This window comes from Mustela lutreola, chromosome 15, assembly GCF_030435805.1.
Source record: "Mustela lutreola isolate mMusLut2 chromosome 15, mMusLut2.pri, whole genome shotgun sequence".
Lineage (NCBI taxonomy): Eukaryota > Metazoa > Chordata > Mammalia > Carnivora > Mustelidae > Mustela > Mustela lutreola.
Window position 1 is genome coordinate 30764885 of NC_081304.1, and position 21597 is coordinate 30786481.

The 21597-nt window shown below is 41.0% G+C and overlaps 1 protein-coding gene across 1 annotated transcript in view; it reads left to right on the forward strand.

The window, feature by feature from the left end:
- The window catches only part of ANKFN1 (ankyrin repeat and fibronectin type III domain containing 1), a 266145-nt gene that overhangs the window by 111709 nt on the left and 132839 nt on the right, over positions 1-21597 (forward strand). The window contains exons 3-4 of the mRNA XM_059148501.1: positions 8156-8357; positions 11066-11276. Of these exons, the coding sequence (XP_059004484.1) occupies positions 8172-8357; positions 11066-11276 (397 nt within the window). The 5' untranslated portion in view covers positions 8156-8171. The remainder of the gene's footprint in view (positions 1-8155; positions 8358-11065; positions 11277-21597) is intronic.

Here is a 21597-nt window from a genome sequence, read left to right on the forward strand (position 1 = left end):
ATTTTTTCTTTGTCACTAAGACTTGTAAGTTTTACTATTAGATGGTGGGGTGTGGACCTATTTTTATTGATTTTGACAGGGTATCTCTGTGCCTCCTGGATTTTGATGCTTGTTCCCTTTGCCATATTAAGGAAATTCTCTACTGTAATTCACTCCAATATAATTCACACCCGTATACCTTTTGCCTCTCTCTTTCTTCTTCTTCTGGGATCCCAGTTATTCTAATATTGTTTCATCTTATGGTATCACTTATCTCTTGAATGATTCAGTAGTTACCATTGTGTTTCTTTGGACACAAAGTAATAATGGACCACTTATCCCCTTGTGGTCCAGTAGTTTTTTGTCTCTCTTTTGCTCAGCTTCTTTACTCTCCATCATTTGGTCTTCTATCCCATGAATTCTCTCTTCTGCCTCATTTACCCTACCAGTAAGAGCCTCCATTTTTTATTGCACCTCATTAATAGCTTTTTAAATTTCAACTTGGTTAGATTTTAGTTCTTTTATTTCTCCAGAAAGGGATTTTATTTCTCTAGAAAGGGCTTCTCTAATATCTTCCATGCCTTTTTCAAGCCCAGCTAGCACCTTGAGAATCATCATTCTGAACTCTAGTTCTGACATAGTACCAATGTCTGTGATTAGCTCCCTAGCTGTCAGTACTGCCTCTTGTTCTTTTTTTTTTTTGTGGTGAGTTTTTCTGCCTTGTCATTTTCTCCAGATAAGAATATATGAACAAGAGAATAAAATACAAAAAGGGGGGCAAAGACCCCAGAAAAATATATGCCAGCCAAATCAGAAGAGATCTAAAACTGGGGGAAGAAGAAAGGGGGAAAAGAGAAATAAAAATGAAATAATAAAATAAATAAATATTTATTTATATATTTATTTATGTATTTTTTCTTTCTATATAAATATAATATTTGTTATTATGTATATTATAAATAATATACATAATAGACTGGTGAATAGAACAGAACCACCCACTTGATTTATGGTGTATTTTGGTGTTTTAGAAGAAACTACCTCCCAAAACTTGAAAGAAAGAAAAACTTATGTATATACAAAAATAAGGGGTAAAAATGATGAAGGGATGGAATATGACTATAAAGATGAAAGTTTTAAAAAATTCTAAAAGAATTGATAAGTTGGTTGGAAAAAAAAAAAAGAGAAAATATGCTCAGGCTGGAGACTAGAACAAAGCTATGTGCTCTGGGTATATTTAGGGTACATTTTGATCTATTAGAAGAAATTGTATACCAAAATTTTTTAGAAAGAAAAACCTATATGTATACAAAAAATAAGGTTAAATACAATGAAGGGATAAAATATGACTATAACAATGAAGGTTTAATGAAATTTTTTTTAGAAAGGTATTGTTAAGATAAATTAGTTAAAAAATGTTAAAAGAGGAAAGAGGAAAAGTTGAAAAAAATAGAATAAGAAAAAAAAATTTTTAAAAATTAAGATTTGGAAGACTAAAGGATCATGGGGGCAAATCCATGAATTCTGTGTGATGCTTTCCCCTAGCTCTAGAGTTGCATAGTTCTCATTGATTGGCGAACTTGGTCTTGGCTGGATATTCTTGCTGATCTTCTGGGGGAGGGGCCTGTTGCAGTGATTCTCAAATGTCTTTGCCTGAGGTGGAATTGCAGTACCCTTGCCAGGGACTGGGCTGAGTAATCTGCTCAAGTTCGCTCTCATAGCTTTTGTTCCCTGAACACTTTCTGTACCACTTTGAAGGACAAGAATGAAAATGGCAGCCTCTCAATCTCTGGCCCAGAGGAGCCGAGCCTCAGGGCCCCACAAATCAGTGCGCCCTCAGAGATAAGCAATCACTCCTGTCTCCCTGATCTCCGGCCACACTCCGAGCTCACCTGGCCTGTCACCGAGCATTTCTATCTCTGGCGCATGGCCCTGTTAGGAGTCTCCAAACCCAGCAGATTCCTGCCACACAGCTTTTCCCGGAGGAAGAAGGAGAGTCTCCCCGGATCTGCCACTTGTGGGGTCCATGCTCAAAGGAGCAGTGGCCCACCTGTGTCTTGGATCACAGTTTAAGGTAACTCCGAGTTGAGAGCTCACTCCTCAGCTCTGTCTCTGTAGTCGGCTTCCCCACTCCGATACCTGGGAGCTCTGCCACACTCAGACACCCCCAATCTTTCTGTGACCCCACGGGTCCTGAGACCACACTATCCCCATGAGGACTCCACCCCCACTTAGCCTTTGGAGTGATGTCCCTTAGTGGAGCAGACTTCTAAAAGTTTGGATTTTGTGCTCCTTTGCTCCACTGCTTGCCAGGAGTTGGCCTCTCCCCCCACAGTCTATCTTCCTATCACTTTGGATTCACTTCTCAGCACGTCCTACCTTTCAGAAAGCGGTCGATTTTCTGTTCCTAGAATTGCTGCTCTTCTTCTCTTCTGTCTCCTGTTGAGTTTGTAGGTGTTCCGAATGGTTTGTTACCTATGTAGCTGAACTCCTGGGATCTGATGTCATTTCAGTCTGCTGCTACTCCACATCTTGCCTCTCACCGTAATATTAGTTCTTGTTTTTAGAATTTTCCCTTTGTTTTAACTTTTGGTGGTTTAATTATGATGGGTCTAGCTGTGAATCTCTTTGAATGCATATTACTTAGTGTTCATTGAACCTCTTGGATGTGTAAGTTAATGCATCTCATCAATTTGGGGAAGTTTACAACCATTATTTCTTCAAATATTCTTTCTCTCCCCATCTTTCTCCTCCATAAACTCCTATTACGTGTATGTTGGTAGACTTGGTAGTGTTCCACACTTCTCTGAAACTGTTCATTTTTCATGTTTTTCTCTTTTTGCTCCTTAAACTGGATAATCTTAATTGACCTATCTTCAACTTTGCTGATTCTTCCTTCTTCCTATTCAAATCTGATATTGAGCTTGTCCAGTGAATTTTTCATTTCAGTTCTATGTTTCAACTTCATAATATTTATTTGGTGCTGGATTTGTTTTATAAATTCTACCTCTTTACTGGTATTCTCTTATTTACTGAGATATTATTCTCACAGTTCTTTATTTCTTTAGAGATGGATTCCTTTGGTATCATACTTAGAATTTTTGTCTAATAAGTATCATTCAGACTTCTTCAGGGCAGTGTTTATTGACTGCTTTATTTCCTGTGAATGGGACATATTTTTGTTTGTTTGTTTTGTGTATGGCTCATATTTTTCTTGTTAAAAACTAGGCATCTTAAATAATATAATATCACCACTCTAGAAATCAGATTATCCCACCTCCTCAGGGTTTATTGTTTAGTGATTTTTCAGAATTAAATGTGAAGTCTGTATTCTTTGTCACTTCAGTGGCTGCTGAAGTCTCTCCTTGGTTAGCTTAGTGATCAGCTAATGAGTAAACAACAATTTTCTTAAATGCCTGAGACTAGTAAGTCTTCCAGTCTTTACAAAAGGGCTCTGTGCACATGCTAGGGCACACCTTACATACTCAACCTGGCAGTTGACAGGTCTGCCTTACTCTTCACTTCCTGCTTGCACACAGCCTCAACATCAGACAGAAATAAGAGCTTGGGACCTTTTCAGGTATTTTTATAAGAATGCGCCCAGTGCTGGGCATACGTATGGTCTGATAGATCCCTGGCAATGTGTCAGAGCTTTTCAAAGTCCTTCATGGACATCTCATTTCCTTTTAAGTTTTTTGGTTGGTCTATTGTTTGCCCCACCTTTTAACTATCACCTCCCGCAGCTGTGATGATTAAACAATTGCAAACGTTTGTTTTTGACAAGATTCCTTAGAGGAGAAGGTTATGCGCACTTTGTGAACTCTGAGGCAGGTCAAATAAAAATCTTTGAGTGGGGTCTTCCCGGGAACCACCAGTCGGGTCAAATAATGATGATTCTCTCAAAATGACATTTTGAAGGAGCTCTGTCCCCATTCTTCACCATCCAGTGGCTGCCCAGTTACTGTTTTGTGTGTGTGTGTGTGTGTTTTGTTTTGTTTTTATCATCAATATACATTGATGGTCTTCAAGGCTATCAGAGTTGAAGAAGATAGGAACTGAGCAAGTTAAAAATGCCACAAAGCTCACTGTTCTTACCAAATCAGCCACTATTCTCAAATAAACACTTCTTGGATTGCTGCAGACCTTTGGTTAATTTCCACAGTTCTGAGAAAGTTAATTTTGACAATTCCTGCTAGTGTTCTTACTGCTTTTATGGAGGAGTGATTTTTGGAGGTCATTACTTTGCCATTCCCACTCTCATGCTATTCTTTTATTTTTAATTTTTCTGTGAAATAAACATTTCTGTGAAATGTTTATTTAGGTGCACCACTTGTAATCTCAGTTAGAGGGGTAACTGGGTGGTTCAGCCAGTTAAGTGGCTGACTCTTGATTTCAGCTCAGGTCTTGATCTCAGGGTTGTGAGCTCAAGCCCCATGTTGGGCTCCATGCTGGGCATGGAGACTACTTAAAGAAAAAAAATAAAAACTCAGTTGGAAAGTTTTGTCTTTTATTAGGAAATTAAGCCATTTGGGTATATTGTGTTCACAGATATATTCAGTCTTATTGTTACTACTTCATTTTACATTTCTATTTATCATGTTTTCTTATTTTGTGTTTTTATATTTTTTAATTTTTTAGGCTTATCTTTATTCCTCTCTTTCTGCTAATAGTTTGAAGTTCAACTTTCTGTTTTACTAAAAGTTACTGTAAACATCCATATAAAAATATCTAAACTTACATTTTTCTATCAAAATAAAACTAAATAGTATAATAAGTACATAAAGTCATATCTTAAAACAATGTTTAAAACAAATGAGAAAACTATTTAAATTACTACAATGTACTCTAGTGTCTTCCCTTTTTTGGGAAGAAGATTGAGGTAATCTTAACATTTGCTACTATATATTGTGCGGCTCTTAGCATTAAACAGGATGCATGCTTTCATTTGTTAATTCATTTAATCTTCACAACTCTGTAAGAACTCTCCTTATGATGATGAAACAAACTCTGAGAATTTAAATAAATTTCCTAGAGCCACTTAGATCATAGATAACAATATCATGATCCAAGCTTGGGTCTGCCAAATTCCAGAGCCAAAGCTACACTGCTGCTCAAAGGTTTACCCCTTTCTATGAGGGTAAAAATTTAAGAGTACAGTTAGTTGGGAGGAGTGTGCATGTTTATGAGAACAAATAATACAAAGTGTCTTTCTCAATACCTTTCATCAGACAAAATTTTGAATATGGGGGGGGGGGGGAGAAAATATAATGACAGATGAAATCTAGAAGAATAGAAACATGCTGAAAGATGGCCAGGAAGGAAGGGACAGCTGGGGCAGTATGAGAAGGAAGTCAAAGAGACAGAGAAAGTCAACCTATTTTGACTGAAGGGAACAGATGGGAGATGAGCAAAGACAAAAGGGGCCATGTGGGTAGGTGTCATCAGTTAAAGGGCAAGTAACTGGAATTTGATCAATCGACAAGAATTTATTTACTGGACTCCTGGGCACTATGTGAGATACAAAAGAATGTAGAGTTATTTTGGGAATGATAATGATGTAGACAAGACAGATGGCTTTAACCTGGGGCATTAACACTGAAGGAAAAGGCTAGAGACAGAAGGCAGAAAGAAAGAGGTTAAGGCAATCTCCTTGTGAGCCAGCTTGCATATCAATCTGGAATTTCTGTGGGAAGAGCAAGATAGAGAGGAAATGCTGAAATTGCTATTGAATCAAAGTTAAAGGATCTATAGATGGAACGAGAAAGATGCCAAATCACCTACCCCCTCTATTTCTGCTTTTGTGTAAATTAAAAGATTATTAAAAATGGAAATACGCCCATATGTACATACACACTACAGATAGTGCTTTAAGTCATCCTTCCAAATGTAAATATGGCCATTTAGCTAAGACTGGGTGGGGCCTGGTACATGTGACTACAACTGAATAGGTCTGACGACCTCGGAAGGTACTAGGAAGTCTTTTTGGGTTGGAGGAGATTGCAAGCAAGACTTAAAAGGTGCCTAAAGACATTCAACAATGTAAGGAGGACAGCTTTTCATTTGTAAAAGTGAAAGTAAGTCAAGGTTAGTTGGCACCAGATGGAACCCAATTCAGAAGCTTGAGGAGGAAATGAGCTTTCTGAGTAGTCCCTTAATATGTTATTTGTCATAGACTCTCATATGAGCATTCGTTTATTCTAAAGTATGTATTGAACATCTACTGTAACAAAAATGATAGCTGCCATGAGTTTCTCTATATTCTAAGCTCTTTACATGCATTATCTCATCAAATACTCATAACTGTATATGATGTTAGTATTTTCCCCATTTTATAAATGAGAAAAACAAGATTCAGATGTGTTAAATAACTCACCCCAAATCACTTAGTCAGTAGCTGGAAGAGAAGCAATTCATAGCCTAATCGGTATTGTATTTCTTGTACTTCGAGTCAGACATATTTTAGGTATAAAAATTAGGGGCACCTTGGTGGCTTCGTGGGTTAAAGATTCTGCCTTCAGCTCAGGTCATGATCCCAGGGTTCTGGGATCGAGCCCCACGTCGGGCTCTCTGCTCTGGTGGGAGCCTGCTTCGAGCCTGCTTCCTCCTCTCTCTCTGCTTGCCTCTCTGCCTACTTGTGATCTCAGTCTGTCAAATAAATAAAATCTTTAAAAAAAAATTAATACTTGGCAGTCCTCGTTCTTGAGAAGCATACAGACTAGCTAGGAGACAGAATGCCAAACAGCTGTAATACAATAACATATTTTCTATAAGAGGCATGTACTAAGTGAGTGAGTAAAGTAACACACAAATTTGCCTGTGGCTGTCAGAGATCACTTGAGCATAGACTTTAAGTATCAGCAGTCGTTTCCTAGGTGATGAAAGCACAGATGGAATTCCAGTACAGGCAAAAGCAGTTCAAACAAGCACCCAGAGGTAGGAAAGAGTTTGTACTGTTTAGGAAACCCTAAAGAGATCAGAAAGACTGAAACATAAAACATAGAGGAACAGTGAGAGATGAAGCTGGAGAGGCACGTACCTGTATGTGGGGCTAAAGAATTTAGAATGTATCCTGTAGAAGTTGGGAGAGCTTTGAAGTCAATCCTGTGAAGAGTTGGGCTGATAAAAGAGGTTCTACATGGTATTGTATCAGGGGGTCCATAAGCCTTTGAAAAGTCAAGGACTGGAGATGACCTCTGAGGGGCACAGCTAGCTAGCAATGGCAGGATTACAAATGGAAGGCTCCATTGGAGATTCAAGGGGAGGTGGTGGGAAGACAACAGCATGCTCCAGAGAGACCTGGTCCCTGTGTACCAGAGGCTCCCCTGGGGTGGAGACACTTGGCACATAACTCCCTCAGCCATTGTTTTCATTCATGTGTTTGCTCATCCAATGCACAGATGTGCATAGCCATAGCCTCAGTAGCATCAATATTTCAGTAATAATACCCAACTTAATGGTGGATGCCTTTTGAAATGGCATGCCTGATCTGGAAATTGACTCCAAGGATGACATTTGGGAGGACCTGTGTAGAGATGTGTGGAACAGCAGTCAGGTACAGCTTGGAGAATGCCAGTTACGAGTGCCCTGGAGGACACTGTCTGGGGTATCTGAGGTGAGCAGAGAGGGACCTTTGGGTATAAATCCCCCAAACTTCTGAGCACTGAGGTAGCTCACCAAATCTCAGACAAGAGTCACAATTTAACATCTCAAGAGAATGGGTATCTGCAGGAACAACCACACCCAACAGAGGGCAGCATCTAAAAGGAGGTAGGTAGAAAGATGCCAGTTAAAACACCCAGGAGAAACTGAACAGAATCCCTGGATTATAGATTTGAGACACTTCTTCCCATTGGGATAAAAACTGAAAGACTTGAGGAGAGGCTCCTGTCATATATAAGTTTGTAGGTAAATGTAGGTAAATGTATATGTTAACATAGTAAATGGATGTTGTCATTTCATTCTTGCCCCCAGTTAGCTATATGGCCATAAACAAGCTGCTTGCCTCCCTGGGTTTAGCTTTCTTATCTATAACGTAAATAGGCTGGACCTCTTCAAGATCCCTTCCAGCTACGGTATTTTATTAGGATTCCAGATGGCTACTGGTGATGATAAAATCCTTTGTCAACTTATAATTATCTTGTGTAAATGATACCACATCAGATTTTTCTCCTCTTAGGAACTACCGTGTGAAAATGACTCAACAAATGCAGAACCTACATCTTTCTCAGTCGAAGAAACATAGTGCCCCATCGTCTCCCAATGCCGCCAAACGCCTGTACAGAAACCTCTCTGAGAAACTGAAGGGGAGCCACTCTTCATTTGACGAGGCCTATTTTCGAACAAGAACAGACCGGCTGAGCCTCAGAAAGACCTCAGTGGTAATAACACTGTGTTTTTATTCTTGTCTCTGCTTGATCGGTGCAGTTATGTTTGAGTTTGAGGAGATTCTAAGATGCTCCACGTTCACTTCAGAACCTGCATTTACAGTTTTAGAAGTGCTGAGAGTGAGGGAAGGCAGGACCTGCGTATGCCTGTGCTGTGAGCTAAAACTGGATTGTGAGAGTTTTCCTCTCTTTTTCTTAATTTCTTGCCCTTTCTTTTCTCTTAGTTTTTCTTTCCCTGATGTATCAAAGAAACAACAACAAAATGGCAGTGTGACAAATGGGAGCATGAATTAAATAGGCTTTCTGAGAGCTCCAGTGTTCATTCAGATATCGAATGAACAATGGACATTTCATTTACTTATTTATAATGTATGGCCCATATGCTTTTCCAGAGGCATTCAAAATAGAATCTAGGCAAAAAAATGTGTGAATGTATTATGTAAGGGGAAATAAAGTGGCAGAGAGGGAGAGAGTGAGCGAGGAAAGAAGGGAGGAAGGAAGGAGTGGAGAAAAAAACCTAGAAAACAATGGGGATAGAAAGAGAAATAGATATACTAAAATCCTAGGCAAATATAGTACGTAAAACTTAAACCATGACATTTCTCTCTGAGCCTCTAGTCAGTCAAAGCAGAAAGGGAAGCCCAGTTAGTTACAGCATCCCATTAGCTAGTAACTAGTAATAACTACTTCTACCAGAAGAAATGAGTGTTTTTCTGTTGCCAAGTCCTCTGGCCTTTATAAGATGCCACAGTGAATTGTGTGATAGAGAAGGAAGGTCAGTATTGGTGATGTTATAGACATCGTCATGGAGTAGTCTCTGACACCGACCCTTGGTAAAAGCCGAGGGCATAATATTACTGTGATTGGCAAGGGCGTTTCTGCAGAGGGTAATGGCACCACTTGTTTGAGCTTAACACAGAAATGAGCCCTAGCCTTCCCAGGGAGAAGCATGCTACGGTTTGCCAACAAAAGCATGGAGGAGGAAATGACTCGAGAGTGAGAGCAAATATGGCGCATGAGAAATTAGGCATACTAAGGATCACATACAAATACACAACTGTGGACGGAGCAGCATTGCTAACTTCGTTGTCTCTGTTTTCTCATGTGTTATCTCATTTCAAGCTCATCTTCTGGGAGGGCTTGGAAGTGGCTGAGTTACGGCCTCAGCAGCAGAGGCTCTTTCATTTGGCAGACTATAGACAAAACACTTTTCCATTCAGCAGACTGTCCTGTAGCAAAGAGAGCTGCATATCAAAAATAGTTTATCCCTTGGGACCCCATTGTCAAAACATGTATTTGCATAACAGTGCTGTATTTCTCTTAAATTTCAATCATGTGTCATGGGCTCAGGCTGACCTGCAGCCTTCGATGGAGATCATTGATTTTTGGTGATACTAAAAATAAACCCTGCCAACTTAAATATTTGGTCACTGAAGACCTTGCATGATTTAATCAGGCGATTAAACCTGTGCTATGTCAGGACCAATGGTATGTCAACATTTTTAAAGAGCAAACAACTGCCGGAGAAGATACCAGATAGATATGTAAATAGTCTATGTGTTGCTCTTCTCCCTTGAGCTGCAAAAATACATATTTGAGAGAATTCCAGAACTTTTCTCCTTTGTTTACCGTGAATCTCTGATAGAACTTTTCAATGTAACCCTATTGTCCTTAGCTATTATGGTTCTATAGGTGATTTGCATCCTATGAATATTCAACTTTGGCCCTCTCAGCACCATAGGCCACCCAGGCACTGAAACCCTTGCTGGACACCACCTCTTGAGCTCTTCCCTTGAGTGCTCAGAAGTGCCAGGTGTTCAGTGATTAGAGTTTTGGGCTGACAATGTGCAGAGGTTAGTAAAGAGGAGCCTAGGAACTGGGGAGCTGGCCTGCAGGCAATGAGAGCTATTTGAGAGTTGCAGAAAGGAAGGGGTATGTAACATCATCAACTTCAGTGGGATTATTCTTGTGTCAGTATAGAGCATGGGCTGGAAGACTTTAGGATGAGCAATGGGCAGGTCACTGCCGTCATCCAGGCAAGGGATGACAATGGTCTGGGTCTGAGTGATAGTGGGGACCCGGGGATGGGGAGGGAAGGCAATGAGTCAGAGAGAAAGCGTGCTCTCAGTGGCCAGCCAGTCATCAATTCAGCAACTGGTGTTGCATTTATCTATGCCAGATTTTCCAGAACTGTATTCTGTAGAGGCCTGTTCCAGGGGCAGTTAAAACAAATGCAATGGGGAAAAAAAAAATGTTTCCCATCTATTGGAGAGTCATAACTGCATAACTTCATGTTAGAATTACTAAGGCTCTGAGAGGTCTTACAGTAAAATAATGAGATAAGTCAGCTTAATCCAGTATGCACCGAATTTATATGACTGCGTGCTGCATTCTTCACAGAACACCTTGTAATGACCTATCAGATAGTACTGTACAGACTACTCACGAGGAAAGCTGATGTTTGCTCTGAGCTGTAGACCAGGTATGCTGTACGGTGTGGTCTCGGGGCATCTAAATGTGGAGATCCATTCAGAGCCCATTTGAAGGAAGGAGGAGTCCAGCTGCATTCAACAAGTCACATGTGTTGGGATAAATGGCAGTCATAAGTGGGGATGCAGTCGCTGGCGTCAGAGCAGCTAAGCCACAAAGGCAAGCTGGCCGATGAAAGTGTGCTCACCTGCATATATGCTCTTGCCCTCCAGAACTTCCAGGGCAATGAAGCCATGTTCGAAGCAGTCGAGCAACAGGACATAGATGCTGTGCAGATGCTCCTGTATCAGTACACACCAGAGGAACTAGATCTCAACACACCTAATAGTGAGGGGCTGACGCCTCTGGATATCGCCATCATGACCAACAACGTGCCCATCGCCAGGATTCTTCTGAGGACAGGGGCCCGAGAAAGTCCACACTGTAAGTAAGCCTGGGAATGAAACCATGTACTGTTAAGTCTAGACCCAGCTTCTTACCACCAAAATAGCCATTGCTAGCATTTAGAGCAGGAATAGTTGACGAAGACAGGCTCTGAATTCCTCTACATGTTCTCATGGACTTTCATGCATACAGTGATAGTGTTTAATCAGCCTAGGCATCAAGTTACATTCTAAACAGAATACACTGAGTGGAATTAAAAGGGAACCCAGAAAGAACTTCCTCCTAAGCATTTAGCCCAAGTTTAAAATACGTGAAACACACCAAGTGAGGCTATAGAATAGGAAGTGTACCTAGAAAAAGTTTAAGTATGCATGTGCAATTGTCCTGTGTCCATGGGCATTATGCTGGCTGCATTTAATCACTAATTCATTCAACAAACACTGAGGACAGGGCACTGTTCTAGATATCAGGAAGGACATGGTGAGCAAGATAAAGTCCCTATTATCATAGAATTTAGACAGTAGTGGAGGACACTTCCAATAAGGGAGTAAATAGATCAATTAAATTATAAACTCAAATAGTGAAGAATGCTATGAAGAAAATAAAGTAAGTAAGTGGCTAGAGATTGATGGAGTGGGGACTATTCTAAATAGGGTTGGGCAAGAAAAGCTTTTCTGATGTAATAATGTCTGAGCCTGGTCCTACATGATATCAGGAAATGAGCCATGAGGAGATATGGGGTCAGATTCCAGAGCAGCAAATAGAAAGGTGTCAAGGCAGGCAGGAACGAGATTGCCATGTTCAAAGAACAAGGCCAGTGTGGCCACAGCACATCAATCAGGGGCAGAGTGATCGCCGAGGAAGAGCACTTGGCTCTTGCAGACTAGGACAAGATACTGACATTGATTTTAAATGCGGGGTGGGGGCGGGGGGAGAGACAGAGCAGCTGAAGCACATGAATGACATATTCTGCTTTACATTTTAAAAGATCACTGCCGTGCTCTGTGGGGCATAGACAGGGGTGGGGCAACTCTGGAGCAGGGAAGACCAGTTAGGAGGCCAGGAGACACGCGGTGGCTTGGACTGGCATAGTAGTGACATTGATGGTGAGCAGGGGCGGAATTCTGGATGTATCTTTGGACAGTTTTATTGAGATATAATTCCTGTGCCCGTAATTCATCCATTTCAAATGTACGGTTCAGTGGGTTTTGGTATATGCACCATGTGCAATGATGACTACAGTCAGTTTTAAGTTTTAGGCCATTTTCATCACTCATACCCTCTCACTCCTCAGCCCTAGGCAGACACTAATCTACTTCTTCTTCCTGTAGATTCGCCCATTCAGGACATTTCATGTAAGTGGAATCATAATGTGTGGTCTTTCGGGACTGGCTTCTTTCTGGGTGTATGCTGAAGTAGAGCTGATAGTACTTGGCCAAAGGGAGCTGCTCTGGGGCCAACGGCAGAGCTGGCCCTGGAGTGGACAGGACAAAGTCGCGGAGCCCTCAGCCCGTGCCAGGCACTATTCTGAGCACTTTACATGCATTCACTTCTTTAAGCCTCACGGCAACATTCTGAGGTAGGCACTCGCATTCCCCTTGGTGCAAACTCTCTGACCCAATGACCACAATGGCTCTGAGCCATAGTTTTTATGTTTCCTAAAAGAAAAAAGTAAACTCATCAAACTGTTACTTTCACTAATACTGATTCACTTACTTCCAAGTGGTGAGACCCAAAAGGCTGAAAGAGAAGCAAGCAAATATATAATTAGAGGCCACATCTCTGCTCCGAAATTTCACAAACCCCCACCACCCAAAGACTAGGTACAGAGGCAGATCCTTGTATCAGAAAACTCTTTATTTTAAAAATGCTGAACTCACCCCATCCATGTCGACCAGAGTGAGGATTTGGGTTCAGTAGGATTGGGGCTTTTCATCAGAGCGCCATCGTCCAAGTGCCGCTTCTTTCTCATGGAACGGGAGGCTCGGAGGGGTGGGCAAAGAGAGATGGAAGGAACCGGAAAATCTTCTTTGCTACCTTCCAACTTATGTTGCAATAATATCTGTCCCAAAGATCCAGCAAGAGAGTGGTGGAGAGAGAATCAGAGGGCCTGGACACAGAGAATGCAGACTGAGCCCCATTCTGTAGGAACAAGGAAACCATTCATCCAGATGTTGCCTGCACTGTGCTGGATGAAACATTAGTCCCACTTACCTGAGACGTTACAAAGAACTCTGCATTTTCCGTGAAACCAGTGAGACTCCCAATCTCCCCAAGTCCCCTTGTGCATAATTAAATCTTCATAAAAGAGCCCACGTCCTAAATATCTAGTTAAACCAAAAAGTAAATTCATTCAAAAGGTCCCTGGTTTTTCTCATTCCCTCTGGCATGATAAGCACATGCATCATGACAGAGTTGTAAAGGAAGGTGGGAGATAAACCCAGGTTTTAGCCTACAGGAAATATGACACCTAAGTCACCTTGGCCACCCAAGAAGTCAGAGATTGTACCCTGTGTGGACTCCCGCATGCGTAAAGGTGGCAAAAGAATATTGATTGAGTAGCTGTGAAGCATCGTCTGGTTTTCACAGTAGCACAGATTCTGAGAGGTTAAGTGAATAACCAAAGGTCACACATCTGGCAAGTGAATAGGGATGCCAAGGGCTCAAACCCAGGTCTGCGGGACACTCATGCCTGGGATCCCTCTATGCGAACTTACTGCCTTTTCAAATAATCAACATGGAGGGCTGTGGTCACTAGGCCCTTCCATCTTTCCTTTTGTGCCATTTGCTAAAATCCTATGGTGTATTTCTTTGCTCTGTTCTATACACTATACACTAAGATGCCATGCCTGTTGGAGAGAAGCACGATAGAAAAGCACAATCTGTTTTCGGGGATGTTTAATTCACATTATATATCAAGTACAAGAAGAAGAGAATTGCTTCTGTGCATGAATGTGAGCCAGCCCAGGAGAAAAACCATGGTCCACCAGCCAGAACAAGATAAGCAAACACCTGCTGCAAATTGTTCCCCAGAAGTTGCAGAGGCAGGATATAAGAGAAGAAAAATAACAGTGAGGCCTTACGTTCGTGGAGCTTTTTACACCCTGTGCAAATCCTTTCGCTTGCATCAGCTCATTTGGTCCTCACATCTGGCCTGTGAGATGGGAGTCTGTTTTCTCATTCTGATCAATGAGGAAACTGGAATAAGCAAAGTCAGATAACTCACCCAATGCTAGAAAGCCACGAAGTGGTAGAACTATGACTTGAACCCAGATCCTCTATATTAAATGCTTTGTTATTTGTGTGAAAACAGTAGCACGCTCACTGTCACACCTCATTCTTTCCTCCTCTGACTCTCCTTTGCTTCCTCTTCTAATGCCATTCAAGTATATCAAAGCAGCGTGCAGAGTTTCTAGCAGGATGGATTTTCTGTCTTCCTTTCCCCTGGGCCTTCCCTTCTGAACACCAGTCCCATACTCTTTCCACTCTGAGAGCCAAGAATCCCAGCCCACTCAGAGGCAAGTCCTCTGTGATCTGCTTGAATTCACTGCAGGAATCACAAAGACACAGATGGGTTTAGGGACTTAACTCTAAACCATTGGTCAGGTGTGTCTTTCAATCTTTAGCCCCTGAATCACAGTGCTATATCGAGGTGTTCTTACAAACACAGGTTGAAACTCAACCAGGTACTCTTTCCTTACTCACAGGGAAAGTCCTAGAAGTGGCCACCAGAACTCGTACACCACCCCAAGGTTAAATACATGCAGAACCCCACCTGATCATTAGACCACTCTACTGTCTTTATTTAGTGACTTTTTTCTGTTCCTCACCTTTAGGCAAGCAGCAAAGTATACTCATTCCTTCTAAAAGATAGTATCAGCCATTATGAAAATAGAATCCCAAGTACTTCCAATTGGACTTGTGTGCTGAGTTCAGGAAGCCCTCAGAGACTTGGAAAGGACAGAAGCTGGGCCAGCTAATGTAGGGACACCCAGGGGCTCCGCCTCTGATGGTTCCAGCCATTCAGTATCCCAGTTGCCATGACTCCTGTTCAGTGGAATAAATGCTATCTGAGAGAGGCTTACCTCGGTTAGTGAAAGTCCCCAGTCCTAAGTCCTTCCTTTATTCTAACTAACTCCTGTCCTGCCCCCACTCTCCAATCCCAGTTCAGTGGTCTCTGGGAGGTGCTGAATGTGCTGAATTGTTCTGAATGTGCTGAAGCATCCGTGAGCTCCTTGTCTTTCTGAGGCTGCTGTTTATTTGGCATCATCTATAAACCATAATCATAAAGAAATAAGTTCTTTTTGGATACTTATCATGTGCAAATTTGGTCACTCTTAGGGATTTTGTCCGTCTTTCAACCTCAGTCCCTGACACGTAGTAGGTGCTCAGAAATTTTCAGTTGAAATTTTGAACGACCCTGTGTTAGGCTGCTGGGAATTACAGGTTTTGAATTCAGGCACATAGACACACGCATGAGTTACATGCATAGTGCATACACGATGTGTGGGAAATACCTCTAAGTCTTTCAGTGATTTATTCTGGGAAGTACCTTCTGCTGTTGTTGCATTGTTATTTTCCAGGCACTGTTGTAGAATTTGGTTGTAGACGGAGCCTGTTTTCAGTTTTACACTGTTGAATAATGTGAGCCAGCAAAAATGGTGAAATGCTCCTCATCTTTAGTCTCTCTGCCCTTCCCTGCGGCCGTGTTCTCCCTTCTCTGCAGACCTGCTCTGCGTCTCTCTGTGAACTCACTCACTTTCTCTCGGATATTGCCTCTGGAACTAGGAGATGTCGCCCAGACTTAGTTGTGTGCAGTTACTTCACACTCGATTGCCGAGTAGCTGTCACACGAGTGTGGCGCAGACACCAGACACCAGAATTTTGGCAGACTCGTCAGGATGCACCACTAGTTTCTGCGGTAGTCGAGGGATCGTGTTGGTGCCGGGACCGGTTCAGGGCACGTCTAAGAGGTGTGACTATAAACTAATGAGCCTGGCTTTATATAAACAAACACCCCAGAAAGTCTACAGTCCAAATAAATGTTATCCTTTAACATGGTCCTCATGGGAGACCCCACACTTGCTCCAACAGAGCTGCTATTGCTCGAAACACTTTTGGATTTGTCCTCAGAGCCAGTTTATGAGAAAATCTGACTCGTTGCTTAGAGTCACACCTGATTTTTGTTCCAAAACAGCATTGCCCAGCGTCATCACCCTCCATGTTCACCAGACTTGGCTTCAGATGATTTAGAGAGGTTTCCTGAAATCAAATCCACCCTCAAAGGACAAAGATTTGCAACCATTAAGAATTTGTAAAGAACAAGCTTTGGGCAGGTCTCTAGAATGAGTCCCAGGTATTTTTGTTTGCTTCATTAAAATAGGCGTAGAAATCCTCACTCTAATTTACAGCCCTGCTCCTCGAGCCTCATCTCATACTGCTCACCCCTCATGCACGGTACACTAGCCCCACCAGCCTCCCTCCGGTCCCATGAACACGCTGCACTCACTCTCTTCCCCAGAGGGCCTCTGTCCTGGCTATTCCCTGTTTGGAGGGGTGCTCGAATGCTCTCAGTCATGATCACTCCCTGGCCAGCTCCTTCCTAACATTTTCACTTAATGTCACATCTTCAAATGAGGCTTTCTCGGGCCACTTAGTCCAAAGTCACTTTCTAATCACATTACTATATTTTAATCTTCTGCATACATAGCACTTATCACTATATATTTTTTTCATTTTATTTATCCGTCTCTCCTGCATTAAATTGTAAGCTCCGCAGAGCAGAACCTGTCTGTTCATTCATCGCAGTATCCCCAGCAAACAGTAGGCACTCATTTATAAATGTGTGTTGAATTGAATGAATCTCAAGGCTACTTCTTTTGAAGGGTGTGAATATATTATTTATTTTGAAGAGAATGATTTTACTAAATACTGAATGAATTGATCTTTTTTTTATATTTCCAAACAATTATTTAGACACCAGGCGGCCACAGCACAGGTCTACTTACCTGCTTCCCAATAATTAATTGTCCTTTCATTCTCTTGTTTTTAATTTTTAAATATTCACACAACCAGAATATATTCTCCTTGTAAAAAATAAAAAACATTATAGATAAAGCTCAACGAAGCCTTTGACAACCCATACAGTCTGGCCTTGTGCCCTGCACGTGCTCACAGTCTAGGCCCCTGTCCCTGAATTCCCCCAACATAACTCCAGGCTTGACTGAGCTAGGGGATCTACTTCCAACCTTACTCAGAGTGACTGTTGCCAAGAGACTCACTTTCCTTCCTGCGTGGGCCTCTCCAGGGGGCTGCTTCCCTGAAATGACTGTTAGCTTCCCTCAGTGCCAACGATCTGAGAGTCAGAGAAAGAGATCAAGTTAGAAGCAACAGTGTCTTTTATGACCTAATCTCAGGAAGGACATATTCTCACTTCCTGCCGAACACTGTTGATCACACAGACCCACTCTGGTACAGTGTAGCCGGGTGTGCATGCTGTGAGGCAGACACCATCAGGGGCGCTCCTGGAGGCTGGCTGCCCCACCACCTATCTGAGTTGTTGAGGATTAAATGTAATAGCAGCTTTAAACTACTTCCTTGGCATATTGTAAATGGTCAGAAAAAACTGTTAATCAGTGTAAATATCAAAAACAATATAAAACAAGAGTTTCTGGTAAAGAAGTTAAATACTTTACAGATCTCAAAAACAATATAAAACAAGCCAAGAGCTTCTGGCAAAGAATTTAAATATTTTACCTATCTACTGTATAGTTTGTGCTTTGAAAACACTGTCCAGTACGAGCATTCTTAAACGTTTGTGGAATTTTATTTTCTTAAACTGCTCTGTCCGACGCGGGAGCCACCAGCCATATGTGACAATTGAGTATTTTGAAAAGCATCTTGTCCAAATTAAAATGTGTTCCAAATGTAAAACAACCCTGATTTTTTAAGGCTTAAGTATAATAAAATATATTTTGTTTATTATATGCATTACATATAATTTATATTTATATATTTATTTTATATATAATATATATCCTACCTCAATGATTTTACATTGATTACATGTTAAGATGATAATATTTTGGATCTACAGAGTTAACGAAGATAGATTATTAAAGTTAATATCATTTTTTCTTTTTTTAACTTTTTCATTTTATTTTTTCAAATTTTTATTTAAATTCTAATTAGTTAAAATGTAGTGTAAGGTTGGCTTCAGGAGTAGAATTTAGTGACTCCTCACTTACAAATAACACCCAGTGTTCAACGCAACAAACGCCCTTCTTAATACTCATAATCCATTTAGCCCATCCCCCACTCACCTCCCTTCAGCAACCTTCAGTACTTTTTTTTCTTTTATAATGTCACTGCTAGGAAATTTTAAATGATGTGGGCTACATTATATTTCTGTTAGCACTGAAAGTATTGGCAGGAGATACGGTTATCTTCTTTCATACTTAAGCCATGACATCATTTGATGATCTGCTTTGGATTTTCTGAATTATTTCCTCAAGGCTTTTGTATGCTTGTTTTAGAAATGTCCATTTGCCCTTTGGAGTTAGGTTGGAAGTATTGCTTTCTGTGCCATTGGCTCTGGCTTCTTAAAGAACCACAATTACAACTTAAACTATATAATACGGACTTTGTGAATCCACATTCTGGAAAGTAGCAGGGAAGAACATTCCAGAGCCCCATGTCCAGGATGTAATGAGCTCTAGGAGAACACGCCACAGTAATTAAAATGAAACATTTAACCTCCAAATCTCTGAAACTTTTTGGAACCACATTCTCAAAGTCCTTGGGAAAACCTGAAATAAGACAACAGGTTGAGACCCAAGAGAAACCAGAGTGAATTCTGAGATGTGAACCTCAGCGAGACAGGTAAATTGAAACAGATTTTGAGCTTTTCTGGTATGAGAGTTTTTGAATTAAAAATAATTTAATTTTTGGACTCTTCTGTAGTATTTCTTTTGACGTTCTAACCTGAAAACAAGGCAGCTGTGAGGTTGTTAGAAGGTTGTCACTTATGATAGCAAAGATAAATTTTATTAACTGCTCTTCTTGGTTGCCCCGAGGACTTTGGCTTACAATTTAAGGTTTCTACCTAAGTGACGTTGTTTTCTTCCCTGAAGTAACGGATAGGGTTGAAATTGATACCACTTAGTATATAATATATTTCTGAATGGTGAATGGTAGTTGGGACAGAAGATTTTTACCTGGGGCAAAGATTTTTTTTTTTTTTTTTTTTTTTTTTTTATGAAAGAGCATAGAGTATTTGATAAAATGTATTTATTTTTGTGTGCCTCTAAAAAGTATAACACAGACCGGTGAGTGTAATAATGAACAAAACTCCACTTATTGAGAGCCATCTATGAAGGGTTATCAGTAACTTACTGGAGCTTGTGAGATAGCTTATTATGCCACTTTTCAGATGAGGTGCTTAGGTTCAAGATGGCAGCACAACTGGTGAGGACCACACATTCCTAACGGGCGGCACTTGACCTAGATCGATAACTTAAAGCCCTCTTACCGTTTGGCCTCCAGTTTGGAAATAAGAGGAAAGCAGTTTCAGCTCAGGATGAGGACACTTTTTAAAATTGAATGAAGCTCTTAAAACTGAAAGTGAGTGTGGGCAGGGCCATCTTGGTGAGCAGCGAGTTCCCCTCCTGGAGGAAATCCTACAGGGCCAAAGGTGTTATAAAAAGGCTGGTTAAGGCTCCTTCAGACTAAAGGAGTGTCTTGTGCCTCCTTTTCTCATCAATAAGTTAAAAAACAAATTGCTAGTAACAATAGAAAAGTTGTTGCTAAGTTGCAAAATGCCCTATCATTAGTAATAGGAAAATGTATTCTTTTTTTTTTCAAGTAGATCAAATGAATTATTCCCTAAAACTTTTAGCTAGGAATTAAAATTAGTTAACATTTTACCTCCTTGTATTTTCAATCTCTAAGCAATTATCAGGCCCAAACTCACCAATTACAGGGCAGGACGAAATGAAGAAATAGTAGGTAGTAGGCGCTCCATAGGTTAGAGTCTGATGGTGAGGAAAAATGTTCAGTCTGATCATTATTTATCTCAGGATTTAAACAGTAACCGTAATTGTATTCTTTGAACACCAAGTTCCCACCCCACCCCCACCCCCACCTCGTAGTTAATTAGCTGGGCAGGTCTTAGAACAAATACCCACTCAGACACTGGGTGGTAGAAATGCTGTTGATAATTAAACACCACAATAGCATGGGGCCTATTCCAGGAGCAGCCGAGTGGTCTTGCCCCAGCCGGGCGGCTCACCACACACTCACAGACCCTCTATTGTGCTGGCGATGGCTGCTCAGAGGGGTAGTTGCTTGGCTGGAGAAGGAACTAACTGCAGTCTAAGAGAGAAAAGACCAAACCTTGCAAACAGATCAGGAATTCTGCGCTCAAGAGAAAATGCCACGAGTGTGGAAGTTAAAGGGGAAGGGATCCAAGAAAAAGAGAAGTGGATGGGCAAGAGAACCAATTACATGATAGACACAGCCTTTCCAGTTCCAATGTCCATCCAAATGAGCTCACCAGCCTCATGCCAGATTGATAGCAATTAGAAAACTGCAATACATAAATATGAGGTTAATTTGCATGCCATTTGGTTTAGAGGAAGTTCCCTGGGTTCTTTGAGATTTTTAAGAAAATCTTGGATAATAATGTCCAAGGTCTACTTGAGTTTCGGTTTCTTCATCTTTATAACAGACGGCTAAAAATATAATAATAAAATAAGGCCGTTAAAATGTTCTCATTCTGGGGTGGCAAAAATAGGAAGGGGGCTCTCGGAATAGTTTGCAAGGTGTCAGAAAGCCCAAACTTCCCACCCTCACTCAAGATAAAACTACACAGTCTAATATAATTATCATATTGCTTCTGCTTAAAATATATTAACCCAGTTTGCTAGGTTGATTATCTCATACTGAACAGATGTGACTCTTGGCAGCTATATAGGTCATTAATAATAGGGAGAAAAATGATTACTTTGTAAGTCAGCTGATTTGGTAGTCAATAAAGAAAATCTTTCAGAAGAGAGTGTTTTATTAAGCTATTAAAAAATCCATAGAAAAAAAATAATAAAGGTTTTGCTGGGTGAAATGGTTGGAAACCACTGGCTCAGTTAGTGCCTTTTCTAGTCATCCATGGAATTACCTCTAGCAACAGAGGCAAGTGAGTGTGCTCTCAGGGGCATCTGGGGACTTAGACTGGGAAAAAAGTGGGGGGCAGATTTCCATAAAGTTCTCTCTCTCTCTTTTTTTTCTTTAAGCTTTCAATTTTGGGGCGAAATTTCCATTCTCCTCCATAAGTGTTTGTTTTGATTTTTAAATAATATGCTTTCAC